At 32.3% G+C, this 23,094-nt stretch overlaps 1 protein-coding gene and 1 long non-coding RNA gene across 4 annotated transcripts; both read left to right on the top strand.

Moving 5' to 3' along the window:
- The first annotated feature begins 3,926 nt into the window (after window positions 1-3,926).
- LOC148624981 (uncharacterized) lies at window positions 3,927-10,539 on the top strand. Of its 3 annotated transcripts, XM_088568154.1 has the most exons (7): window positions 3,927-4,071; window positions 4,949-5,027; window positions 5,767-5,955; window positions 6,900-7,716; window positions 8,053-8,089; window positions 8,376-8,429; window positions 8,914-10,539. In XM_088568154.1, exons 4-7 carry the CDS (start codon window positions 7,153-7,155, stop codon window positions 9,297-9,299), a joined length of 1,041 nt encoding a protein of 346 aa, XP_088424280.1. In that variant the 5' UTR covers window positions 3,927-4,071; window positions 4,949-5,027; window positions 5,767-5,955; window positions 6,900-7,152; the 3' UTR covers window positions 9,300-10,539. The 3 variants fall into 3 exon arrangements, with proteins under 3 accessions (XP_088424280.1, XP_088424282.1, XP_088424281.1); XM_088568156.1 differs by lacking the exon at window positions 4,949-5,027 and having other exon boundaries at window positions 3,939-4,071; XM_088568155.1 differs by lacking the exon at window positions 3,927-4,071 and having other exon boundaries at window positions 4,576-5,027.
- A 9,088-nt stretch (window positions 10,540-19,627) lies between these two features.
- LOC148624980 (uncharacterized) lies at window positions 19,628-21,740 on the top strand. The gene is made up of 3 exons (XR_015920178.1): window positions 19,628-19,845; window positions 20,226-20,294; window positions 20,999-21,740. It is a non-coding gene; the product is annotated as an uncharacterized LOC148624980 (long non-coding RNA).
- Window positions 21,741-23,094: the final 1,354 nt, after the last annotated feature.

The following is a 23,094-nucleotide window of genomic DNA, read 5'->3' as shown; positions in this document are numbered from 1 at the left end:
GATTTAAGCACATACGGCTCTGCAATGAGCCAATTCTACAGTTACTTAGATATTTGATACTGTGTATATATTTATATATGATTAGTCATAGGAAAACCACAATCCGTAAACTACCCTGGTTTTTTTTCAATAATACATTTTCCGCTCGCTGAGCAACAAAAAGAAGTTTGGGTGTACTATATTTAAGACGTTCACGATTTAAATGACCTATTAAGTATCTGTCATCGCTTTAATCACCTCTACCGGTATAGTCATTATCAATAAACCCAGACTAGGTCGTTTTGGTTGTCAAAATTTTGACAAAAAATACACCAAAACAAAACTTTCTATATGTTGGTACTACATAAAAGGCGACAGCAAAAAAAATATACAAACACATGTTACTTCTGCAACTGTTGTGTTTTATTATGCGAAGGTCGCTTCGGAATTCTACAAGGGAGCGATATTTTATACAAAATCTCCAACATGTTTATTTATAAACGCAAAAAAGACAGACAGACAGACAGACAGATCGACAGTCATCATTATTACACACTTAGATACACTAAGGCCAGTGTCCGAGCTTGCATTGCTGTTAATAAGATATCAAATTGATGGAAAAGTTCATTTATTCGAAAATCATATGATGCAGAGTTTCTGTGTATCAAAATATTAATTAGGTAATATCAAATTACAACAAAAATAAAACACATCAATTGAATAAATGACAGATTAGCAAAGGGGAGAAACATTCCCAAAGAAGCAAAATTGAATATGAAATAAAAAATAAAATAAGTAAAGGAGTAGTGGCTAGATAACCAATTTGCGAATCAAAATGTCTATTTGAGTGATCCCACATTGTACATGGCATGATAATTTACACGTGAATTTTTTTACTAACGTACAAGTCTACAAACCAAACAAAGGCATAGCTTATCCTTTATCAGATTGCGACTTGTTATCATGACTAATGTTAAAATATTGTTTAAGACATCTGACCATGAGCAGCCACTGAAGAGAAAGATAACATAACGAATCAATAACCTCCATATGACAGCTTTGAAAATGACCAGCTGGACACAATGCAGTACGTCTTTACTGCTGTCTTAAATTATTTAATTTATCTTTTTAGTCTACAAATAAAAATCGGTTATATATGACGATACTTAGAATATTAGTTTGGTGTTTGTCTTTGTATTTAAATTAGTGCTTACACAAAAAAGACCTGATTTTTAACTGACGTGGAACTAGAGAAAAGATTACCATTTTTATATTGATATGAATAAACCACATTCATACAAATCTAAGTTAAATTGTCTTTCTAGTGGTTTTAAAATCCACATCAAAACCGCTAGTTCAACCGCAGTATGTGTCATCCGTTTCCTGTAAGTATGAATTACGTGTATTTAGACTAACTTCTAAAGTACTAAAACAGGTAAACGAGAAGTTACTGTACTTACTGGTTAGCGTAGCCTGGGGGTAGTTCCTGTGTGTAATTATTGTGTCATTTGGTGCAAAGCTAACTGAAGGGTAGGAATCGAATTAATTAAATCAGCTATAACTACAAGCAAGAGGTACAGTATATAGACCCAGTAAATATCATCTTTAAGTTACGTGAAGCATTTAAAAAAAAATGTAGTGCCAATTCAAGGCGTGCCAAAAATTGAAATTTTACAATTTTACTACAATTTCTGTTTCTACATCAGTTTATCCTTAAAAGCTATACCTAATACCTATTTGTTTTTCTTTCTCGAAACACGGTGGACTTTCACATGGACAGTCTACGCCAGAATTCCACCCTTTTGCCCCCAAAAAAACTTAATTTCTGTTCAATCACTTGATATGACGATGGCAACGACTTTTGAAACTTTCTTGACCCATTTACACGTATTTATACCATATCAGAAAACATTATATTCTATATCATTATTAAAAAACACTGCTCTAGAATAATGAGTAGAATGTATTTTCTCTGCATTGTTTCTGACGGTTCTTTCTTTATAGCGATTTTTTTCTCAGCATCGACCTATCGCTATTCATTACACAAAGTAAATAAAGGTAGACTGTTATGTATTAGTTTTGCAATTTTAGAAAGTACTACTGTCAGTGATATTAATTAGACTTAATATTAAAATAATACATAGATAATGCACGGCATGAGTCTATATAAGCATGAAGCGTAATTCATTTACACTTGGTCCTTGCATACAAATTGAAGCTTGAACGTACATGTATCCATACTCCCATGCTCATTAAGTGAGTAAGTGATTAATTACGTACTGTTTTAAACTTTTCGCTAGTTTGTTTTATCATTATAATTTTCGTGTGCGGATTTTGTTTTGTGAATTGTTTTTGTAGTTTGTGCTTTAATTTGTGTGGGTTGAAGTGCAAGTAAAAAGAATGTTTTGATAGATATAAGAGTTATGGTCCTTAACTTATAGGAATTAGGGGTCAAAAGGAATCAGAGATAAACGATTTCTTCAACTTTGTATAAATTGCTTTTTTCATATTTCTTTTTAAAACTTTGACGTTCTTAGACCACCTTCATTCATTTCTACACTTAGTCCATACTGTTCCCAACCTTTCAGGGTTTGACCTGAGCGGTCGTATTAAGCTTCGCCCTCTGATGTATTTTATTAACAAATGACAGTTATAACATTTTAATAAGAGGCGTCCCGCGATTTCCCGACGTTTCTCCTTTTATTCAGTTTTTAAGTAATTCTCGAATCTTGATATAGTTAAATACGATTTTTGCCATGCATGCAAAAGCTCGCGTGTTCAAAAAGTTACTATGTTTCATCACGAGTTGACAATTGTGTATTTGTTATGCTTTTTGTCTAATTTTGCAGTTCACATATCAGGGTGTTATGATCAGAACACTTGAAGTCACATCCTTATTAAACGGTGAAATATATGTTATAAGCTCCCATGTGACCGTCTATGTTTATTTAGATAGTAGACTAACGCCTCATTCTCCAACTGATCTATTGGCTGCCTAACTAGTCATAGACGGTTACGTGAGCTTGTAACATTTCTGGGCGATTTTGAATCACATCTTTATCGTGTTTTGAGCCAGATCTGGTGTTCATAATGCAAAAAGGTTACAGCAAATATAACTGGGATAACAAATTTTCAAACTTTAAGGATGACATGTACTAGAACCAAAAATAAACCTTAAAGTGAAAGCATGCCGAAGCTATCATATGTTCCACTCCTTGAATCAGGTATTTTCTTTATTACGCATAGTCCTTAGTATTTGTTGGAACATTTGATCCGTAACTAAAGCAAGGAACACATTGACTGAACTAGGGAAAACAACGTATAATGTGTTGAACTTGAGTGGGGATCGCGGCTGTACTTCTAACAAATACGTGAAAAAGAATACAATAATACAACATGATATAAATTGTACTTATCGCGAGGTTAGCAACCCTTCTCCTCCTGACTAACACTTCAGGTGTTAAATTTAAAACTATTTTAAACTAACAAATAAATGATTTCAGTCAATTAACCTCTTATTTAGATAACAAACAGCTGACACTTATCAATGAGGTGTTGAAAATAATGATATAAGTTGAATATTTTATAAATATGGGATAGAAATCTATTCCAGTTATAAATCTATTCAATTAAAATCATTTCACTCATTATGATAACACAAGTAACATAAGAACGATGTTGTATTGATAAAAGAGATTATAACGACAATGTCAGTGTGTCAATTTCTCTGCCAAGAATAGGATACTCACTGTACGATTGTAATGTTTTCTTGGTGCAATGACTGTTTTTATCATCTTTTATGATTTCTCGGTCGTTCTGTTGTATATGTGGTTTTCTTTGTCTGTGTTATATTACAAGTACTGTACTAGATGTAAACAGTCACACAAGCTTTTAGTGTACTTACATATGAACCAGAATATCACCTTTTTTGTATGTAATGCTATAGAGATGCATGCATGTTATTTTGATATGCTTTAATCGATATTAGTTGTTATGTAATTTGTTTGTGTTGGAAGCGCATACATTTTAAATTGAAAACATACTCTTGTGTATAAGAAACAGTTGGATATTATAATTACACTTGTATATACAGTAAGTTTTTTTTAATCTTTTTCTCCTTTTCTATGGTCATATTTCTAATTTTATAGAGGGTTCAGAAGTGTTTTACTATCATAAAGAAGGTGAGTGGGATACACTAGCCATGTGCGGATATTGTGATGAAAACATCGTAATTTTTAGACTTTCAACCTTTAAATAAATGGTGCCTTTCGGAAACCCCAAAATCTGTCTATAATCGTAATAATATCGATTTCACGCATACTACTTGGTTATAACGATCGAGAGACGAGGAGACCTAGGTCTAAAGACAGCTTTTATTCGGTGTTTTGTTTTAAACATTTGTGATAAAATCCTACATGGCCATCTTGTATCACTCACATGGTACTGGTTTGAATTACAACGAAAATAAGAAGAACAACTCACTTTTCAAATGTCTTGAATGTAAAAGCAATAAACGGGAAATTTGACAATCGTTTCTAGGTAATACTACTTGGTTATAACGATCGAGAGACGAGGAGACCTAGGTCTAAAGACAGCTTTTATTCGGTGTTTTGTTTTAAACATTTGTGATAAAATCCTACATGGCCATCTTGTATCACTCACATGGTACTGGTTTGAATTACAACGAAAATAAGAAGAACAACTCACTTTTCAAATGTCTTGAATGTAAAAGCAATAAACGGGAAATTTGACAATCGTTTCTAGGTAAAACAGAGATTAGGTAAATTATCATCACAATGTATCATGTGTCCCGTATATGAATTTAGATGATAATATTTACATATTTTGTTGTCAACTTTGTATTTCACCTTTACCATTGTATATACTTGAATTTACAATTGTGTCATCACGTAGACTCCGTTTTACATATTAAATCTGTCATTACTGACATTAAATTATTACGCTGTAGGAAAAACCGATGAAATATTTCAAAAGTTGAAATAGAGAGCCCCTTTTATGCACATCTCGCTCCAAGCATAGACATTGTAGTAAGTATATTTTGTTTTTGTTGATTATCCTATCACTTCTACATTTTTCTTCACTTTACATCGTGTAATCTTCACTTACATAAATGTTTATAAGAAAATGAATACTTAAGAAAAAAAAATTAAAAAAAATACAGAAGTCAAATATTTGAGAATCAATTATTTTTCACTAGACAAATCTTTGATCATTTCAGAAAGTTTTCTCACTCCTAAACTTATTCTGAAACTAATTATTGACGTTTGATTAAATTCATGCAGTTAAAAGTAGAATACTTCAACCATTAAAATTAATGTAATTAGGTGCATTATTTAGGTGGCCTTGGAAAGTTTGACATATATGAAAAGGTAAAACACTAATTTTCTGTAAAAGAGACTAAATTTAGAATAATACAGAATATAAAAAAATAATGCCTGCAAATTTAGAAGGAAACCGGGATGGCAAATATTTCGCGCTTGTTGATACAAGGAGTTAAATCGTTCATGTAGGTAAATAAATGTGCTGAATGTGTCAGCCCTAACTAATATTCATGATTAATTTCTAGCAAAAATGAAACGGAGATGCCTTTATTATTATTTAAGCTAACCAATCGGTTGAAAAAATGGTATATATATACGTATGCCGCGTATATATTTAAAGAGAGGTAACTCCGTTGCACCTAAGTAATTCAAGCATAACAAAATTAATATAACCTAAAAGCAGATCAAATTCAATTGAAATGAAATTTAAACCTTTACTCTGTAGATAAATACTGATACGTCCTTGGCGTCAGGTACATTTACAATGAGCACGCACTGAACAGTTAGGTCATCCCAATTTCCGGAAATTCAAACATCGGATGAATCCAAAAGTGTTCGGACGCGCCTGGAGACGATTTCCGAATATAACTCTTCAGTAGTGATTGATTGAAAGATGTTTTTTATCCTTTAGCAAGTAAGTCTTTATAGCAAATGTTCGAAATTGAAATGTTTGTTTACATCTTGTTGAATCATAATATTTACATTTTTATCAGGTGAATTTGCGGTTTTATCAGTGACTTGATCGAGCTGTGTTCTTTGCATTTATTTGTATAATAAATTAAAATATTAAACAGTTCGGCATGGTTAAAAAGGCTTTCAAGTTACCCCTGTACCAGAAACCGGAAATTAAATATCTGCAAATAGCAAAATTATGTATGTAACGTTTGCATGAGCTAATTGATGAAGTTTTAAATTAGTTCATATCTATCTCCTATTTTTATATACATAATGATTTCTAGCAATATGTTCATCTGCATTGACTGCACAGATTCTTTGCTTATTTAATACACATCTTTGCCTAGTGCGCACATTTGAAAGGTGTATGTTAGATCCTGAAGGAAGTAGACCGATATGGTAAAAAGATGAGACGTTTTCTGCTATGAAATCTTGTTTTTTTACAAATCATATTTCCAAAGGTATCCAAGTGGCGGATCCAAAGATTTCTAATGAATGAGCTAACATGTGGCCCCATTTTTTTCCTCTAGAAAAATGTGAAAAAATCTTAATTTTGTTTTCGTGTGTTCATAATGCAATGCTTAATAATGAATTTGCTTTATTATTGAACTTTCTGAGTGTTTTTATTGTTTTAACATAAAATATAACCTTTAAAAAAATTGTTTCTTTAAATAAAAATAAACAAGCAGACAGACAGAAAATAGACTTAACCTAATATATCAGTGGTAATTCTACTTATATCTATTAAAAGTTTCCAGATACGTTCCCGCATTTTTAATTGGTTGTCGATGTTTCGGGGTTTTTTTTTTAGAGCACTCGGTTATGGTTTCATCTGACTGCCAGTCATTTTTAATGTGAAATTTAAATGTTGGTGTAATGTGTCTTATTGTTATCTGTTTTCAGTCCAACACGGAAGGGGATCTATTCTTACTTCGTAATCTATTATCTAATAAATGAACTGTTCGGTTCAGGATTATCCACCGGAAAGATCCTCAATTGTAGATGAAAATAGAATAGTTGGTGCGATAAAATTGACTTTTTAAGTAGACGAATTTATTAGTTTGATTCAGTTCATACAAGGACAGCCCATAAATAAACCAAGTGTGATTGAACTGGCTATAAGTATTTTGTCTAATTATAAATGTAAATTGTAAAAATGGAACAGAATCGTAAAATTGGCTTTACACTAGGAGAAACTTCACAAGTTTCTATGTGTCAAAGTTGTGCGGACAACCAGTCCCCAGACGTCGAAAGTGCTTTTGGTAGACAACGAATGAGAAGTCAGAGTACGTGTGAAAGTCTGATCAGCTCTCCTTACCAAGACATGAATAAACAATATCAAGACATCGTTCTATCGTATCATAAGCTTAAAATCAGTTTCACCGTCATGTTGATTCTCAATGCAATACTACTGGTTGTAGTGATAACCTGTATGGTATTCATTATTCCCCACATCTCAACTGACAAAGACATTGAATCACATCCAAAAGAGAGCATCTCGGTTATGGTTCCTACTCCCAAAAATGAACCACTCCAGGAACATCCAAAACCCAATCGGAGGACGTCAGGGGAAGGTGCACTGCGGGAAGATGGTGCTGACCTGGTAAAATGTAAGATAATCAACGATACACTTGGAGCAGTGTACAAGAACGGACAGAAAATCAATAAAGTTGTCGGGCAAATGTGTTCAATGGGGGACATGATTGAGTCAGTCGTTAAGGTAATTTATCTAAAGATAATGTTACAATGGGAATGTATCTCTTAAATTATATTAACTAAAGATATGTACTCTCGTTAAATGTAATATTCATTAAGTAAGAAGAACTGTTTTTGGAAATTCCAAATTTTAAATGGGTCTGTAGCCAAAAAGGTTTAATCTGTCAGCACTTAAATCTATAGAATGTATGACTTGTATGTAAGTAAAAGATTATCTTCTTTATTCAGATATTTGTAAAACCAGACGGTCCACAGTTTTAGTGTTTTTTTTAATTGGTTAACGTTTATGTATAACTACAATGTTGTTTTTTTAAACGACATGATTTTTTTCTTTTAACAGAAAATGCAGACGAAAAGCCACAACGAAAAGAAAAAAGGTAGATATATAACTCTCCAACTTAAAGAGTAACCAAATGCAGTCATTTTGATCATAATTTTCTCATAATAAAAGTTAATATACACAGGAATAAATCTTAACTTAATTTTCACACCAATCGATAATTGAAACAAATCCTTATGTACTATGTATATATTTGCATAATTCAGTTTCGATTTCAAACCTCAATTTATTCGAACAAACTAGAAATACTAATGAAGATGAGGAAAATCTATGAAAACGCTTTAGTTGTAGTAGATAACATTGTGTTTCTTCTCATCTTTTAGTTGCATTTCATTTTACGACCCCAACTGCTGAACTACCAGTATGCAGCTCAAAACGTAAGTATTTCAATTATGGTTATCTGAACATTTCCCCTTGCATTTTTGCTGTCTCATTTTGTAACCTGTTGAATGTTTCGACCTAAATTTTGGCTTTTTTCTTCTATTCCTTCGACATCAACAGCAAAAAAAACCATTTTTTTTCTTTATGAAGTTCATGTCTGAGCAGTTTTTACTGGGTACATATTCTTTCCGACAGGGATATTATTATAAGTAAGATAGACAATCTCTACGAAATATTTTGTATTGTGATGTATATTAGTCTTTCCCTGACAGTTTTTGTTCACAAAAGAAAGACTTCACTTCGATTCCTTGTCACATTAAAAAATCTAGAAAGAAGAAGAAAAAATTAGAAGCATGATAGGCGGACACAAGGGGGAAGTACTACCAAATGGTTGGATGTGTCTGGAGCTGCCCCTCCTCTTTTCTGGTTCCGCCACTGTAATTAGGAGCTTTTGAAGAATTCAATATCTTGTATTTTCAGAAACATTAAAATGCCTGAAAAACTATGAGGTCAAAATGAACACCACAGAGGTAAAAGTGAATGGAGAGAAGATTATTATACTTAGAACTGGTGTATATTTCATCTATAATCGTGTGTCAATCAATATGAATGTAAAAGGAGTTACCGACATCGGAAATGTACACCATTCATTAATGCACAGCAACTCTGGACACGGATTCAGGGCGATTGAATCTAGCAAAATCACTTGTGTAGTAACAAACAATCAATTCAATCATGTCAGTTACATCGAAAAAGTGCAGTTCTTGGAAAAAGGCGACGAACTCCAGGTTGCTTTAAAAACACCCCTTCGGAGAGACATTGGACCTGTTAGGAGCAGTAGCTCTTTTGGAATGTTCGAATTGTGATATTAACATTTACGAGGTTTGCCTCCGACGTTGTCCAATCCTCTAGCAATAACATATAGTATATGATTTGATTCCGGTGTGGTATGGGACATGTGATACCGGTATGAAATATGTTTACACTAAATGACAAAGTGCCAAAACCGGTGATTTAATTATCAGGGATCATTTCAAGCGACCAGAATTTTTCGGTGAAGAGTCTTGCAAAGTTCCAAAAGAGAACTTTGTATTGGCAAACATTCGTGAAAGCCTTCACTTTTTCAAGATTGGCTAGAACAATTGCTTGCGTTACTTTTATGTACGGGTATCCATTACGTTGAGCCGCATTGGGGTTAGAATTTTAAACGAAAACTTCGACGCCTTTCTTGTTAGAAGACTGTATCTCTAACACTACCTGAATAACCAAGCAGAGTAGACAACGCGACATGTGAATCATGTAAGGAAGACATGCATCCTAGTTGCTCAAGAATTCGATCGTTGTTACAACGGTATTGACTTTGGCTTAAAAAGCCAAGTTACGACAGACAATGCACAAAGGTTAAGCCAACACTGGTGGCCTTGTTCTTAATTTAAAGTTGTTTTTTGTACATTCTATATACGAATGCATAGCATTTACTTAACAAGTGCCAGTATAATAACACTTATCTGTGATATATATATATAATGTAAATATAACGTGTTCAGATATTTGCGTCATAGATATAACTTGGGTTGTATAATGGCGGGTGTCCATGATTTGTGCCAATAGAAAGTTACAATTTTTCCTCAATCATGGTACATGTATGTTTATTATCCCATCCACGTTCTAAACATCCATATACTCATTTAGTTACATTATGACAAGGTAGAGTTAATGTGACCTCTTTTATAATTGTTTTCTGTTAATATGCCGCAAATGCTAAATTCTATAGCACGTGTGTTATTTTATGAGTGTCACTGTTATCTGTTTTACGTGTTCATTTTACTATATATCACAAAATAGATCTCAGTTACTGTATTCTAGTCATTAACAACGGTTCATTTTCTCTCCCGGAAAGTTATTTTATTTGACTTGATGAAATATTTTCCCCTTCTACTAATTCTCCTATCGGAGAACATAATGTGAATATTCATATGCTCAATTATAATACAGTTACTGTACTATTCGTATTTACATATACATGTATGTTTATGTTAAAAATATATGTCACAATGTAATTGTGTAAAAATGTTAACTAATTTTAATAAATTATCATGAAAATTGTTTTTTTTTTTGTGCTACGGATTGACCTGTCACATTATTTTTCTTTGATGGGCCTAATCTTACATGTCCCTCCATGCTTCTTCCCTAAAAATTGGATTTTCGTTTCTAAAACCACGAAGTACTTAGCATAAGAAAAATGAACCGCCAATGCTTAATGTATCTTTTAAGTTAACGTGTGGAAGAACCTGGTCAACCAAGTCAATATCATGCTCGTTCCCACTGTGTTATAATTAATGTTCCAGAATTTTGTTATGAAGCTGAGTCGATCATAAATAATAGCGATTGCCCGATGAATGTTGATAATATATTACACCGAACTAACGGCACAATCTTTATCATGGAAATAGAAAGAGAAGTAAAAGGGAATACTATTTGAACAGTATGAGAATAAAAATAGACAGCACCGAGAAAATAGGCATTGGGCGTAGATACAACTGACGTAAAAGTATGAAAAGAACCTTGTTAGGCGACAAAGATACATTTAAACATAACTTCAGACTAGTTACACCGGGCGGACTATCGTCCATTGTTTTACCTAAAATGATCAGAGAGGTTATTTTAGACATACGCTTAGTCCTTGAAAGAAGCAAAAAGATATGCCACGGATACTTAGATCCTTTGTTGTTGTTAGGGTCTTTTTCTTGTTTACCATATGTTGCCTAGCTTTCTATCAGTTACAAAGACGTGTTCTATGCGACAATATTATTATTATTAAGAGGCAAGCCGCATTTTTTTTTTCGAATTGTTTTGTTTGCAAAATTCAGATTTTGTAAATGCATTATAAGCAAAATATTTTTTACAGGAAAACTAGTGTTTGCTATTTAGAAATTAAGGTCAGCCATATCCAATGAGTACAATAATTTATTTAGATAAGTTTTCATAACATCAATAGAAAATAGGATCAATGCAATAAAAGGAATAAAAATCACGCAGTGGTAGCACACATTGAATCCAGAAAATCTATGCCATGTCTAGAAAGTAAAAGCAAACAGATTAAAGACTAAAGCATGATTAGAACAAGGAAGAAGAACGTGGAAATGGGGAATGTATCAAAGAGACAACAGCCGTTCAAAACTGAAAAGCCCCGTGCAGGTCCGGGTGTTAATAGAATAGGCCTGCAGCAGCGCTAAGCTTGTCGTAAAAGGCGACTAAATAGTGCTCAGAATCCTAGCCGGGGGCTAGGGTGCTCTGCCCACAGAGCAACTGAGATGTGTGCCCCAGGTGGTGGAATGGGGTACCCCTGGCGTGTTACATGCTGGGGTTGTCAGGCTATAATACGGAAAACTTGACCGTAAACCATAGTGGTGCATCGTGTTGGGAAAGATGCCACGTTCCTCGCACGTTAAAGAACCCTACTGTGGTATTCTCCCGGAGTGGGAACCATAGGGCTCCGCCACAGGAGGCTAAATTGCCCGACCCTACCCATCTCTCCCTATTTCCAGTGGCAATCAAAATTTGTCGACCCCATTGTCCTTGTGTCCCATCCCTTTTTCATTTCATCATCATTTCATGTTCATTTTATCATCAATTTCATGTTCATCGTCTGAATATAGCTGAAATATTGCTTCTCGGACGTTAAACCCCAACAAACAAACAAACAAACAAAACTGGAAAAAAACGCTGAAGTTAGCCCATGAACCTCTAATGAATAGTGCGAAATTTTCTACCCCTGATTCTGCCTTGACTACATGTACCCCATAACACGACAAATATACCGGTTCAGCGAAGGGGATATCACACTACAATGTAAACATAAAAATAACAACCAAATTTAGAAAGAACGAAGGCTATATGTAAATCTTTTCTCATTTTGGAGATACACACTTCAAAGTATTAATCGACGAGACCATGATTGTTAGACCAAAACGTAAACTTACTGATAACGGATTGCACTGTTTAACTTCTAGCAATTCATGGATAAAATAATACTTAAAGTACACGGCTTGCCTCATTAATACGGTGTTTTGAGTACGTTTTTATTTTTGCAATAGTGTAATATATAAAGAAAATTGCTTACTTGTGCAAAAGGGTCATTGAAGGAAGTAAAGCTAACTTCTTGGAACTCGCGGTATATTCTAAGAAAAAATGGTTTTACTTCCGCGGAAAGCCTGCAATTTACCGTGTATTCTATATTGAGAAGGTACTAAAACCTGAAGATAGGCTTAATAACAGAATGATAATCTGTACTTTTCTTTATTACAAAAACAGAGTGTCGATGGTAATAATTGTTTTTCTTTACAATCAAGAAAAAATACTTTCCACGTTCAAAATGAATTTTCAGACTAGATTTTTTGTACATATCATTTAATAAGTATTCCATTTGGATTAAATTTTAAATTTTATAGGTTTCCAAAAGTAAAATATAGTTTATATTGGTTGAACCTTCAACAGACAAAACTGAAACATATATTTTTTAATCAATGGCAACTGTTCATTATTTAATAACACAAAATTGTTATCAAAATAAAATAATCCTCCATTTATCAATATATCAAGGAAAAATTCAAAGTGTGGAAATATATACTAAAACCAAGTTAAATCAAACTTTCCATTCGTGCTGTAAGTGATATTACATTACGAACGTGCATTGTATCTTGAAGGGATAGAAGATTGAGGCTCCTTCACTGAAAGACAAACTTCAAGTATTATTCAAATAATTGTAGTTGGAGAATATTAAATAACTAACGCCAAATTTTAAACTAATAACTGAAATTTGAAAAAAAGGTAACAACATTCATTGGAATGCTGTCAAAATAATTTGTTGTACAATGTACCTATAGAAGCTCATATAGTCCATACTTTCAGAAATAGTTTTTCCGTCATTGTGGAAAAAGGTCTTTTTGTTGTAGACATTTTTGAATCATCGACATATATTTACGATCGGTTATCAAGCTGTTTGTTTATAGTGATTGTAATAAAGAAAAAAAAAACATTACAAATCCCAATGATAGGATCCAACAGTTCACAATGACGATATGAAGAGTAATAAAGAGAACCAAGATTCTGACGGAAGTCAAAAGAATGTAATTCACGGACAAAGACCAAACATGGAAAACAGACAAATACAACAAAGAACATAAAGTAACTAAAATAAAACATAAAAAGTAACAAAAGTAAATGGGCAATTTGGACTCCACTAAAAACTGGGAGTATGGACCAGGTGCACCGGTAGGGAAGTAAATCTTGTAATTTAAACTGTAAGTCTTTCCCAGACCGATATGGGGCGAGAATAAAATTTGATTAGCGTTAAAAACTCGCAAATTTAAAGACTTTGAATTCGACCTAACATAGCTCTTGAAAAAAATAGAAGTAAGATTATAATCTGACATTTTTCCCTCAAACCAGTTTAATCCTGTCGCATCTCTTGCACTTGTTCCGGGTCAGGAACCTACAGCTCTCTTGTTTATTAATTACAATGGGTGAAGTTTGATACCAGTTACCCCTAAAACGATACATTGTCTGTCGCTGGTGCAGGCATTTTTTTTTATTCTGATGGGAGTACCTTAAACTGCCTATTCACTAGACATTACGTTTATTTGCATCTGTGACATATTCCCCGTTTCTTCTTTATTTCTGTTCAATATTTGTATCATCATAAACAATAACTAAATGACACGTTGTGTGTAATTATTTAAAAAAAATAGTTTCTTGACTGCATTACATGGTAAATGTTTAATTCAGGAACAACCAAATTAGTAGAAATAAAACACATCATTACATTATAAATATATTGATACCAAATAAAACAGAAAACAATTCAATCAGATGGTAAGTCAAAAACAAAAAGCAAAAAGTGAAGAAAAAAAAACATGAACGTTACCAAAAGTTAGGAGATTTGTCTTGAAAAATCTGACGGAACAACGTTTGACCTTTATTACTAGGTATATTCTTAACTTCTACGGTAACTCCAATTTTATAACGTCAAAAGAAGTTTAAAATGTTCTGAGACTTCTGTGGTTTTTCAATGTTGTGGTACCCTCCTCCTCTTCGTAGGCTGATCTTTTCTTAAGTATAAATAAAGTGGAAATGGATTACTTTTTCATATCTGCCCAGTTTTGGTAAGCTTAGAATTTTCCTGAAATAAAAACTTCAGACGAGAATGTGAAGAAAAAACAACACAATAACAAAAACGTAGAATCTGACTTATTATCACTATTTTGTCGTTTATGATTCCAAAATATTTGGCACTTTGCACCAAAGAAAAAGGTAGGACCTGTTTTTCCGGAACAAAAAGACAGGATAAAATGTTTTATGGTAGTCCCATAAAAATCTAATGCTTGCTCTCTTAGAACAAATTTACTGTACAGGTTTTTTTGTTTGTTGTTATTGTTGTTGAAATGATAATTTGTCATTCAAACATTATCAAGACTCTTTTCGGCCATATTCCGCAGGTTGTTCAGGAATTTTCAAATCGGGGTACAGGGGGTTATCCAAAAAAAAGTCATATAGATATATAGACAAGATAAGCTACGTTAGGTGTATTTTGTTATAAACTTATGTATTTGCTTTCAAGGTACATAAACATGTACTACATGCATGCAGGTTCAAAATTTTTCGGAAATAACTTAGTACTTGGAAAAACTTTGGTTTTCTTAAATAGCTTACATCTACTTCAATTACCAAAACACATCCGTTTCTAATTATGTGAACAAATAAATTAATAGTCTGGTTTACGTGTATTTATAACAAATTAACAAATCAGGATCCTGAGCATTGCTGAGTCATAACATAGAAGGGATGAGTTATGAAGTCAAATATACAAGTTTTTCCTCACAATGTACCATCAAGATGTTAGTCAATTAAGTATAGTATTAGCGGATACACCTGGCTGATTGTTTTCAACAGTTTTTTTCTTTGCACTTACCAATTTAAAACTTTTTATTTCTTTTTCCATAAAGTGCAATTCTACTTTCTTTTTCACAGCTAACACTGTCTGGCTTTTTGCAATGGGAAGAAGTAGAGCGTTTTTTACGGTTATTACGTAGTATCAAAGAAAGACGATTCAATGATACATCAAACGATCTGTTGTTAAGTACGATCAAAAACGTATTAGATTATAGTTTGTTGCTCCTGGTGACTTACAAGAATAAAATACGTAGACAACATTGAGTAGGTGCCAATATTTATTTCAAACGGTGTAATCTTAATTGTTCTTATTACTTCAGTGATTTTGCATTTTAATTCCTGTAACATAATATATTGTATAGTAAGTTATTGTGGTTTAACTAAATAATAAGTCATGATAGTCAAGCGGTGTTGCCAAAGATGTCACGGCGGTACGAATTCGAGTTCCTCAGAGGGAACAACCAAAAATTTGCTTTGCAAATTTGACAGTTCCAAAATCGTATGGAATTTTTCAGAGCCTTACATGCTTACGTTATCACCCCTGTATCAATATATCAAACATGATCCGATGGAACAGTGCAGCTAATAGAGTCGTTACATTCTGAGACGCAAACATATATTCAATACCATCAGTTACATCGTTTTTCATATAGTCTAGTTGGTCGAGTTGTCCAGAGCGTTGGATTCGGTGCATGCGGAGTTGCCACAGACGTTAGAGCAGAAAAGGGGTTCGAATTCCGATAAGGGAGCGACCAAATTTGCATCGAATTTGGGTATAATTTAGACTTGATTTTGTATACTTAAATCTGTTCAGAAAGTTTCCACTGTCACCAAAGAGTTGTGCGTAAAACTTGTTTCTACTATCTACATCACATTTTTCCTGCAATAAATAGATTTTGCAAAATTAAGGTTTCCACAGAAATAAGATTACGCTAATATTTTAGAGAAAGAATTGAATTTGATACGCACAATTTGACAAGATCGAAATACTTTTATTCAAAAGGCACATTCTTCTAAAAGTATAAATGGACAATTGTCGGTTTTAAGATATAACTGTTTGGGGACAGTGCTTTCTATTTATCAAATGAAAATGTAAAGTCTGGCAGTAAAAGTTAGAAAATGGAAACAAAATGGCAGCTACAGTGTAATCATTTAGAAGAGCAAGCAGTAGTTTCAATTCCCAACGAAATCCGCAATTTCGGCATAAACAATACAAGCTAGCGAAGTGGTTACAAACTACGAAAAATAGATACCCACAAGTACGAGAATATCCACTGCATTAAATTCTTTTTTGACAATAGCTAAAGAAAGATCTGAACGGATGATATAGGCCCTTGGACTTAGTGCGTGATAAAGTTTTGTTTCGGTGACTTCTAAGTCTTATCAATTCGATTTTTTTCTTATATAATTATGACGCAACACGTTTTTTTTTTAATGCTAAACGTTGTTCTGATTTTCACGTTTCCGGAAGATATCCAGAGGGGAATCTTTTAGTGTATCAGGCAACTGAGTAAGTATCTAAATATACTGGTGCTATATCAGATAATCGCCTGTATGAATATATCAACATTAAGATTTTGTATCTTGAGGTACATTATTATCACGGCAATCATGGCTCAATACCAAATTTTGAATTTTTAATCAACGGTGACAAATGTGTTGAAATGTCACAACATTGAATAGTTTTGATATAGGGGATATTCGTTGTTTTAGTTAGGTTATTTTGGGCTGATTATGTTGTTTTTGTTCCTTTGTTTTTTGGTCGCAAATACGAATACAATATGGAAAGGCAAATGAGAAAAAAACATAAAATTCTCCTGAGTATCTTGATCGAATCTTGTCATTTCAGAGTCAGTATATATATACTCAAAGTTCGTACTCAAACAAAATAATTCGGACAACATTTAAAAATAGAAGAACAAAACATAACAAACAAACAAACACAAACTACCAAACAAAGAAACTAAAGATTAAAGGCAGACAACCCGTATAAAGAATTACCGAATCTAAAGAATGTACGTCGGTTGGTAGAGCGTTATTTGCCATGAAATAACAAAACTGAGATCACCCCCTGAGTTGCTCACTCCATGTCCAATAAATCATGAAGAAAATAAATGTGATAAAAATATGAAGTCACCTTTTCATAATGTCGTTGATTTCTCATATATTAGATCCTATGTAAGTAAAACGATTTAAATTACTAGTTAACGGTGTCAAAAGTTTCTTTTGGAAACAGGCATTGAAAATAGACAGTTTAATCTGGCTGGTCCAATAAAATTGTTTTAAGACATCGGATTGGAAGTATGTCAAGAATTTCTAAGTAAACATATTATTATTAAAATAATAAAAAAAGATGGAAGAGTAATCAAGGGAACCAAGGTTATAGCGGTAATGAAAAAAATGTAATCCAGGGACAAAGACCAGACATGGAAAACAGACATACACAGCAAAGAACGTAAGGTAACTCATACATACAAAGTAACAAAAGCAAATGAGCAAGTCGGACTCCACTAAAAACTGGGAGCATGAACCAGATGCACCGGTAGGGTAAGTGTCCTCTGCTTTTCTTTATTGATTATTGGTATACACTACAATAAAATGGCCCCTTCTGCTATTTATTTCAAGAAATAAGTATCGATGAGGATAAATGTCCGATATTTTACCGCATATCAAATAAAGCTTCCTAAATAAAGCTACTCTTAAAGCTAACTGTTTATATTGGCAATAATATGTGGAGAACAATCATTCTCAATAAAGCAATCGTTTTCTTTATAACTGCAAAAATAAATATGAAGAAAGTCTGATATTGGACCTAAAATGTACAAATATAGAGAAGAGAGAATACGCGTAGCCTTAACCTTCGACATCTTCAAAACTCAATGTTTTTAAAGTAAAGTCTCACTGAAGAATCGTGCAAAAATAGAAAGAAAGCATTAGATTTAAAGTTTGTGCCAACTTTTTAGACAATTTAAAATCCTTCAAGGAGTCACATATGAGATGCAAGTACATATGTTGTAATTCTTGTGCGTTTCTGTTTTCGCGAACATGTGTTCGCCCATGGATTGCCCCTCTTTGACACATCGGTATTTGCTCAATGTGTGAAACATAAAATTATACATCTCAAATGTGTTAGACTGTTTTTGTTATTCTGTTTTGTTCGTCCAATACCTTTAATTTGATATCAACAAAAGAACTACTTGGTATAAAATATCAATACTATATATTGACTATTCAAAATTTAAGAAGTAAAGAGTTAGTCTAATCTTGGTGCATTATTGTCGGTATTATAAAAACGTTCCTAGTTAAAAGAATCAATCTTCCTCGCATACTTAACGTTTATTTAAAGAAGTAAATTACAGTAAAACTGTATTGTTATCTATAGAAGAAGCAAATATTATAAAGCAAAAACAGGTATTTTATACCAGAGCGTTTTTCTATTCAGAGACGATTGACCCATAGTCAGCTAATCCCCACAAGTCTTTGAACCAATATGGTCCTTATTTTTTACAGCTACGTAACGTATGAAATAAAACGTCGATGACGTGTTTACAAACCCTTAAAATGTATTACATTGCATAAGTTTATAAACGAATATTTGTCCGCTTATTTCCCTAAACCTTATTTTAATTGCATCAGATGTGTTATTCCATTTTTTATTTAACGTCGTTTAGTTGTAAGATTCACTTACTCGTTCTCAAGTAAGTGGTGTATGACAGGTCCGGGGCATTGTATTGATATATCTTTATAAGTCTCACAATCTTCTGCGACTAAAATCTCAACATCATATAGTATAATGCATGTCAAGTTGTTCGTTATGGTTTGTAAACGAAAACAAAAGTAAAGTAATTGTAAAATGGTACATATTGCAACATGTACTAAGGTAAAAATATAAAAGATGAAAAGAGTAAAATATGAAAGAAACCAAAATTCTTTTATATCAACTTGTGTGAGTTTAATAGTATTTTTATAGTGTCAAATAGATTGACTGATTTCGTTCATTTCGCTTGGATTGATTTTATCAGATGTCAGTCAATGACAAAAGTACGGCAAGTGTAAAATGCAACTGATTAGTTCTTCCTATTTCCATTATTTCTTGCATTTTATTCAATTTTTTTTGCAAAGAATCTTATCCATAAGTAGCCAACTTTAGAATGGTTCTAGGAGTGTCCTAACTTTAAAAATTGGAAATTTAATGCATGGTAACCTTTATGGGTTGTTAATCTTGCATTTTTTATTTCCATTTCGTGTCAGAGAGAAACATACTGTATGGTTGTTTTTCTTTTCTTAAATTGAGAAATTTTGAAAGGAAAGGAGTGCATATTTGGGCAAGCGTGGGATTTTATGAGCGTGCTCACTCACTAAATATACAACAACTGAAGTGATAAAGTAAACTATCGAAGCGTTTGCTGTTATTGTACTTAGTTAATTATAAAAGTATTATAGACATCGTTATATACAGTCGTAAGTATCTATTTTAAGTTAAGTTCTAAGAAGTATAAAATTGTAATTATACGTTTGTGTCGGGGTTTACAGGTGACTAATAATATTTTAACCAATGTTCCTTGTTGTTTGACTGGAAACTGTGATTCAAATATGATAATGATATATATCAATCCTATACAATATGTAATAATATAAGTGTATTTAGTGTTAAGTTTTCGTTTTGTTTTATTTTTGTTTTGTTTTGTTTTGTTTTATTTTTTGTTTTTTGTTTTTGTTTTTTGTTTCATGTTTAATGATTTGAATTCGTTTAATTTTAAATTGGGAAAGTTTATATAATGCTCGAATCAACGATTAAAAATTCTATTCCACTGATCATGATTTATGAATTACTTATTCAGCTTACTCTATAAATGGTGTATAATTCAAGCACGTGCAGAACAAATTATCACAAGATTATACAGTTTGAAGTAAGTAAACAATTCCAATGATTGAATAAATGTTATCAAAACCTTTAACGGGAAGCAACAGTACTACGGATGTTAAAGTAAATTTTAAAAATTAATTGCTCCAATAAATAGAAAAAAAAACGGTTGTTTTATTTCCTCTTTTAATATAAAACTATAACCTGCTGTAAACCTTATAACCAATTACCTAATCATACATAGAAACGAATATACTGATATGTAAGTATAACCTTGACGAACTTAATGACATAAATTGGCAAGCGTCAAGTCAATGTTTATACATGCCAAAATTTGATATACAAAGCCTTGATCCTTGGCCGTACAGCTTTGTCTTTTGATTGAGATTTTCTTTAATAGTAGCAACATGTGTACGTTATATTAACGGTTTCTTACTCATATAATAAGGTGTATAGTATTTCCTTAATAACTTATTCCAGTTGGAAAATTAAGCCTTGGTTTTCCGTCTTCTCTCAATTTAATTTCTTAAGCAACCGTGATAATGTTAACATTTGCAAACCAACTTCAACTAAAACAATCCAACATTATTATATATATACCTTAGGTTTTCTATCATAATTAGAAGCTTGATAAATCATAATTTAAAACAGACACTTACTATGATACAAACAAAGACTTTAAAACAGAGTGAAAAGACTTTTGCATCTTTCGATTTTTCGCTTTCATGATCTTTTAATTTCTTTTTACAGGAAGAAATTATGATGATAAAGTTGGTTAGATGAATTAAACCAAATAAGAACTGCATTTTCCATGTACTTTTCATTAAAGCTAATGCTTTTAGCCTTACCCACTTAATATTAATAGAAAATAACATGTCCGTTGATTTAAAATTTTCGAAGTGATAAGATTAACTTTAATTCCGCTATAAAATAGCACTTTCGACATACCAGGATTTTTTTTTCACGTTTATTTGTTTTTATATCATGTTTCAGATTTCGTAAATCTTATTTCCCTTTCAGGATTTTTGAGATATGAAACAATAACATTTTCACACAATTAAAGTGATTCATTTTTTTACATTATGATGAAGGTGGGAAAAGTTGAAATATAGGCTTACAAAGAAATGTACTTTAAACTCACTGGCAATATGACAAGTTCCACTTGTAGAACAGGACATGCTTACCCTTCCGGAGCACCTCATATTGCCTGTGCGTTAGTTTTTTTGTTAGACCTCTTGTTTTCCTTATTTTCAGTTTGTATGTTTTAATCTATTCCACTCGATTTGCAACATGATATATGTAGGTAGTCTTTGTTTTCTGTTTTCATTTTCAGGTCATATAATATTTGAATCATTCCACTGTTGACGCGTCTGTGTTTTTTTTTTTTGCCGATATCTGGGAATTTAAATTTTATGATGACATTTTAGAAGATATTACCAAGCATCAAATTAGTTGTTTTATTCCTTAATTTTGTCTGTGATGTACGCTTTAATTTGTATTATTTATGTTTTTTTGTGACTTCTATATTTTGTTTTAGAGTAGTAGCTTGACATCACTCTAACATTTCATTATTTTCTAACATTATCTGCAGATTCTCTTATCAACTTATAAAATACTTTTAACTAAAATTTGATTACGACTTCAAATTAAAGTTACTGTCTTAATTCTGTGCAAATATATATATGAAATATGATATATTTGCGATTGTATAGATCAAATGGTTTACGATAATATGTTATAGGTAGTTTTTTTTTCGGATCATTGAGATTGTGTTCTTATTGGAAGGTCAGGGTTCTTTAATTGTGCATAATATTAGATTGCTCTACGTTATATGTTTTCCAAGGAATACATATCTAATACACAAAATACACTTAAGGAAAGCCCGTATCAGTCCGTTATAGTAAATTTTCATCAAATACCTTCATGCGATTTATCCATTAACGTTCCAAGAGATTTTTGTGTCATGAATGGTACAACCCGACAAATTTATATTTTTTTATAAAATGGGTTTTGAAATTTGAAAGTACACATGTAGTATAAATCTGACCGTCTTTGTTATTATTTTATGAGTTAAAGGTAATATTGTAAAAAAAATGTTTAAACCAGCTAATAGAGTTATTGACGTTGCAAAACACTTAAAAATAATCAAGAGAACCAAGTTCTAGCGGTAATCAAAAGAATGTAATCCAGGGACAAAGACCAGATATGGAAAACAGACCCACACAACAAAGAACATGAAGTAACTAAAATCGTACATACAAGGTAACAAAAGGACTCCACTTAAAACTGGGTCCAGGTGCACCGGTAGGCTAAGCGTCCTCTGTTGTAAAATTACAAACAATGCATTGAAAACAATACGAAATATTAATGAAACTGTTATTTATACAAATGAATATTGCATTTTTTGTCTGTTTTTATGACCTTCACATCGTATATCTTTTTAATATAGTGTGACGCCATGAATTCACGGTTAGGTATTAACGGCCTTCATTATGGTCAGACTAAATTCTTACATATAATGGTATAAGTATATATTTTGAGATAACTATTTCCAACGACGAAAACGTTAACAATGATTTCATGGGTGAAGGTCATTGAAATTGAAATAAAAACAGAGATTGAATTTCAAATACAGACGTCATTTTCAATAAAGCTTGTCCTACGTATTACAACAGGTATTCCAATAAAAAGTGGTCTCAGATAAGTTACTATGATTCGAATTATAAGAAATATGATATGATATGGTTTACATTTATTGATATTGCTTAATTAGTCATTATTTTGCTTTAGATTTACATCTTGCGTTATTGGCCTTTTAATTTTCAAGTTAATTACCGGAATATCTT

The sequence above is a fragment of the Perna viridis genome, chromosome 2, assembly GCF_037379345.1.
Source record: "Perna viridis isolate PV_CMFRI_1.1 ecotype Kerala chromosome 2, ASM3737934v1, whole genome shotgun sequence".
NCBI lineage: Eukaryota > Metazoa > Mollusca > Bivalvia > Mytilida > Mytilidae > Perna > Perna viridis.
This window is presented reverse-complemented; position numbering and strand designations above follow the sequence as displayed.

Coding starts and splice junctions, on each gene's coding strand:
- LOC148624981 (XM_088568154.1), top strand. CDS start 7,153: ATGGAACAGAATCGTAAAATTGGCTTTACACTAGGAGAAACTTCACAA. Junction 7,717..8,052: donor TGATTGAGTCAGTCGTTAAG/GTAATTTATCTA, acceptor TTCTTTTAACAG/AAAATGCAGACGAAAAGCCA. Junction 8,090..8,375: donor CCACAACGAAAAGAAAAAAG/GTAGATATATAA, acceptor CTCATCTTTTAG/TTGCATTTCATTTTACGACC.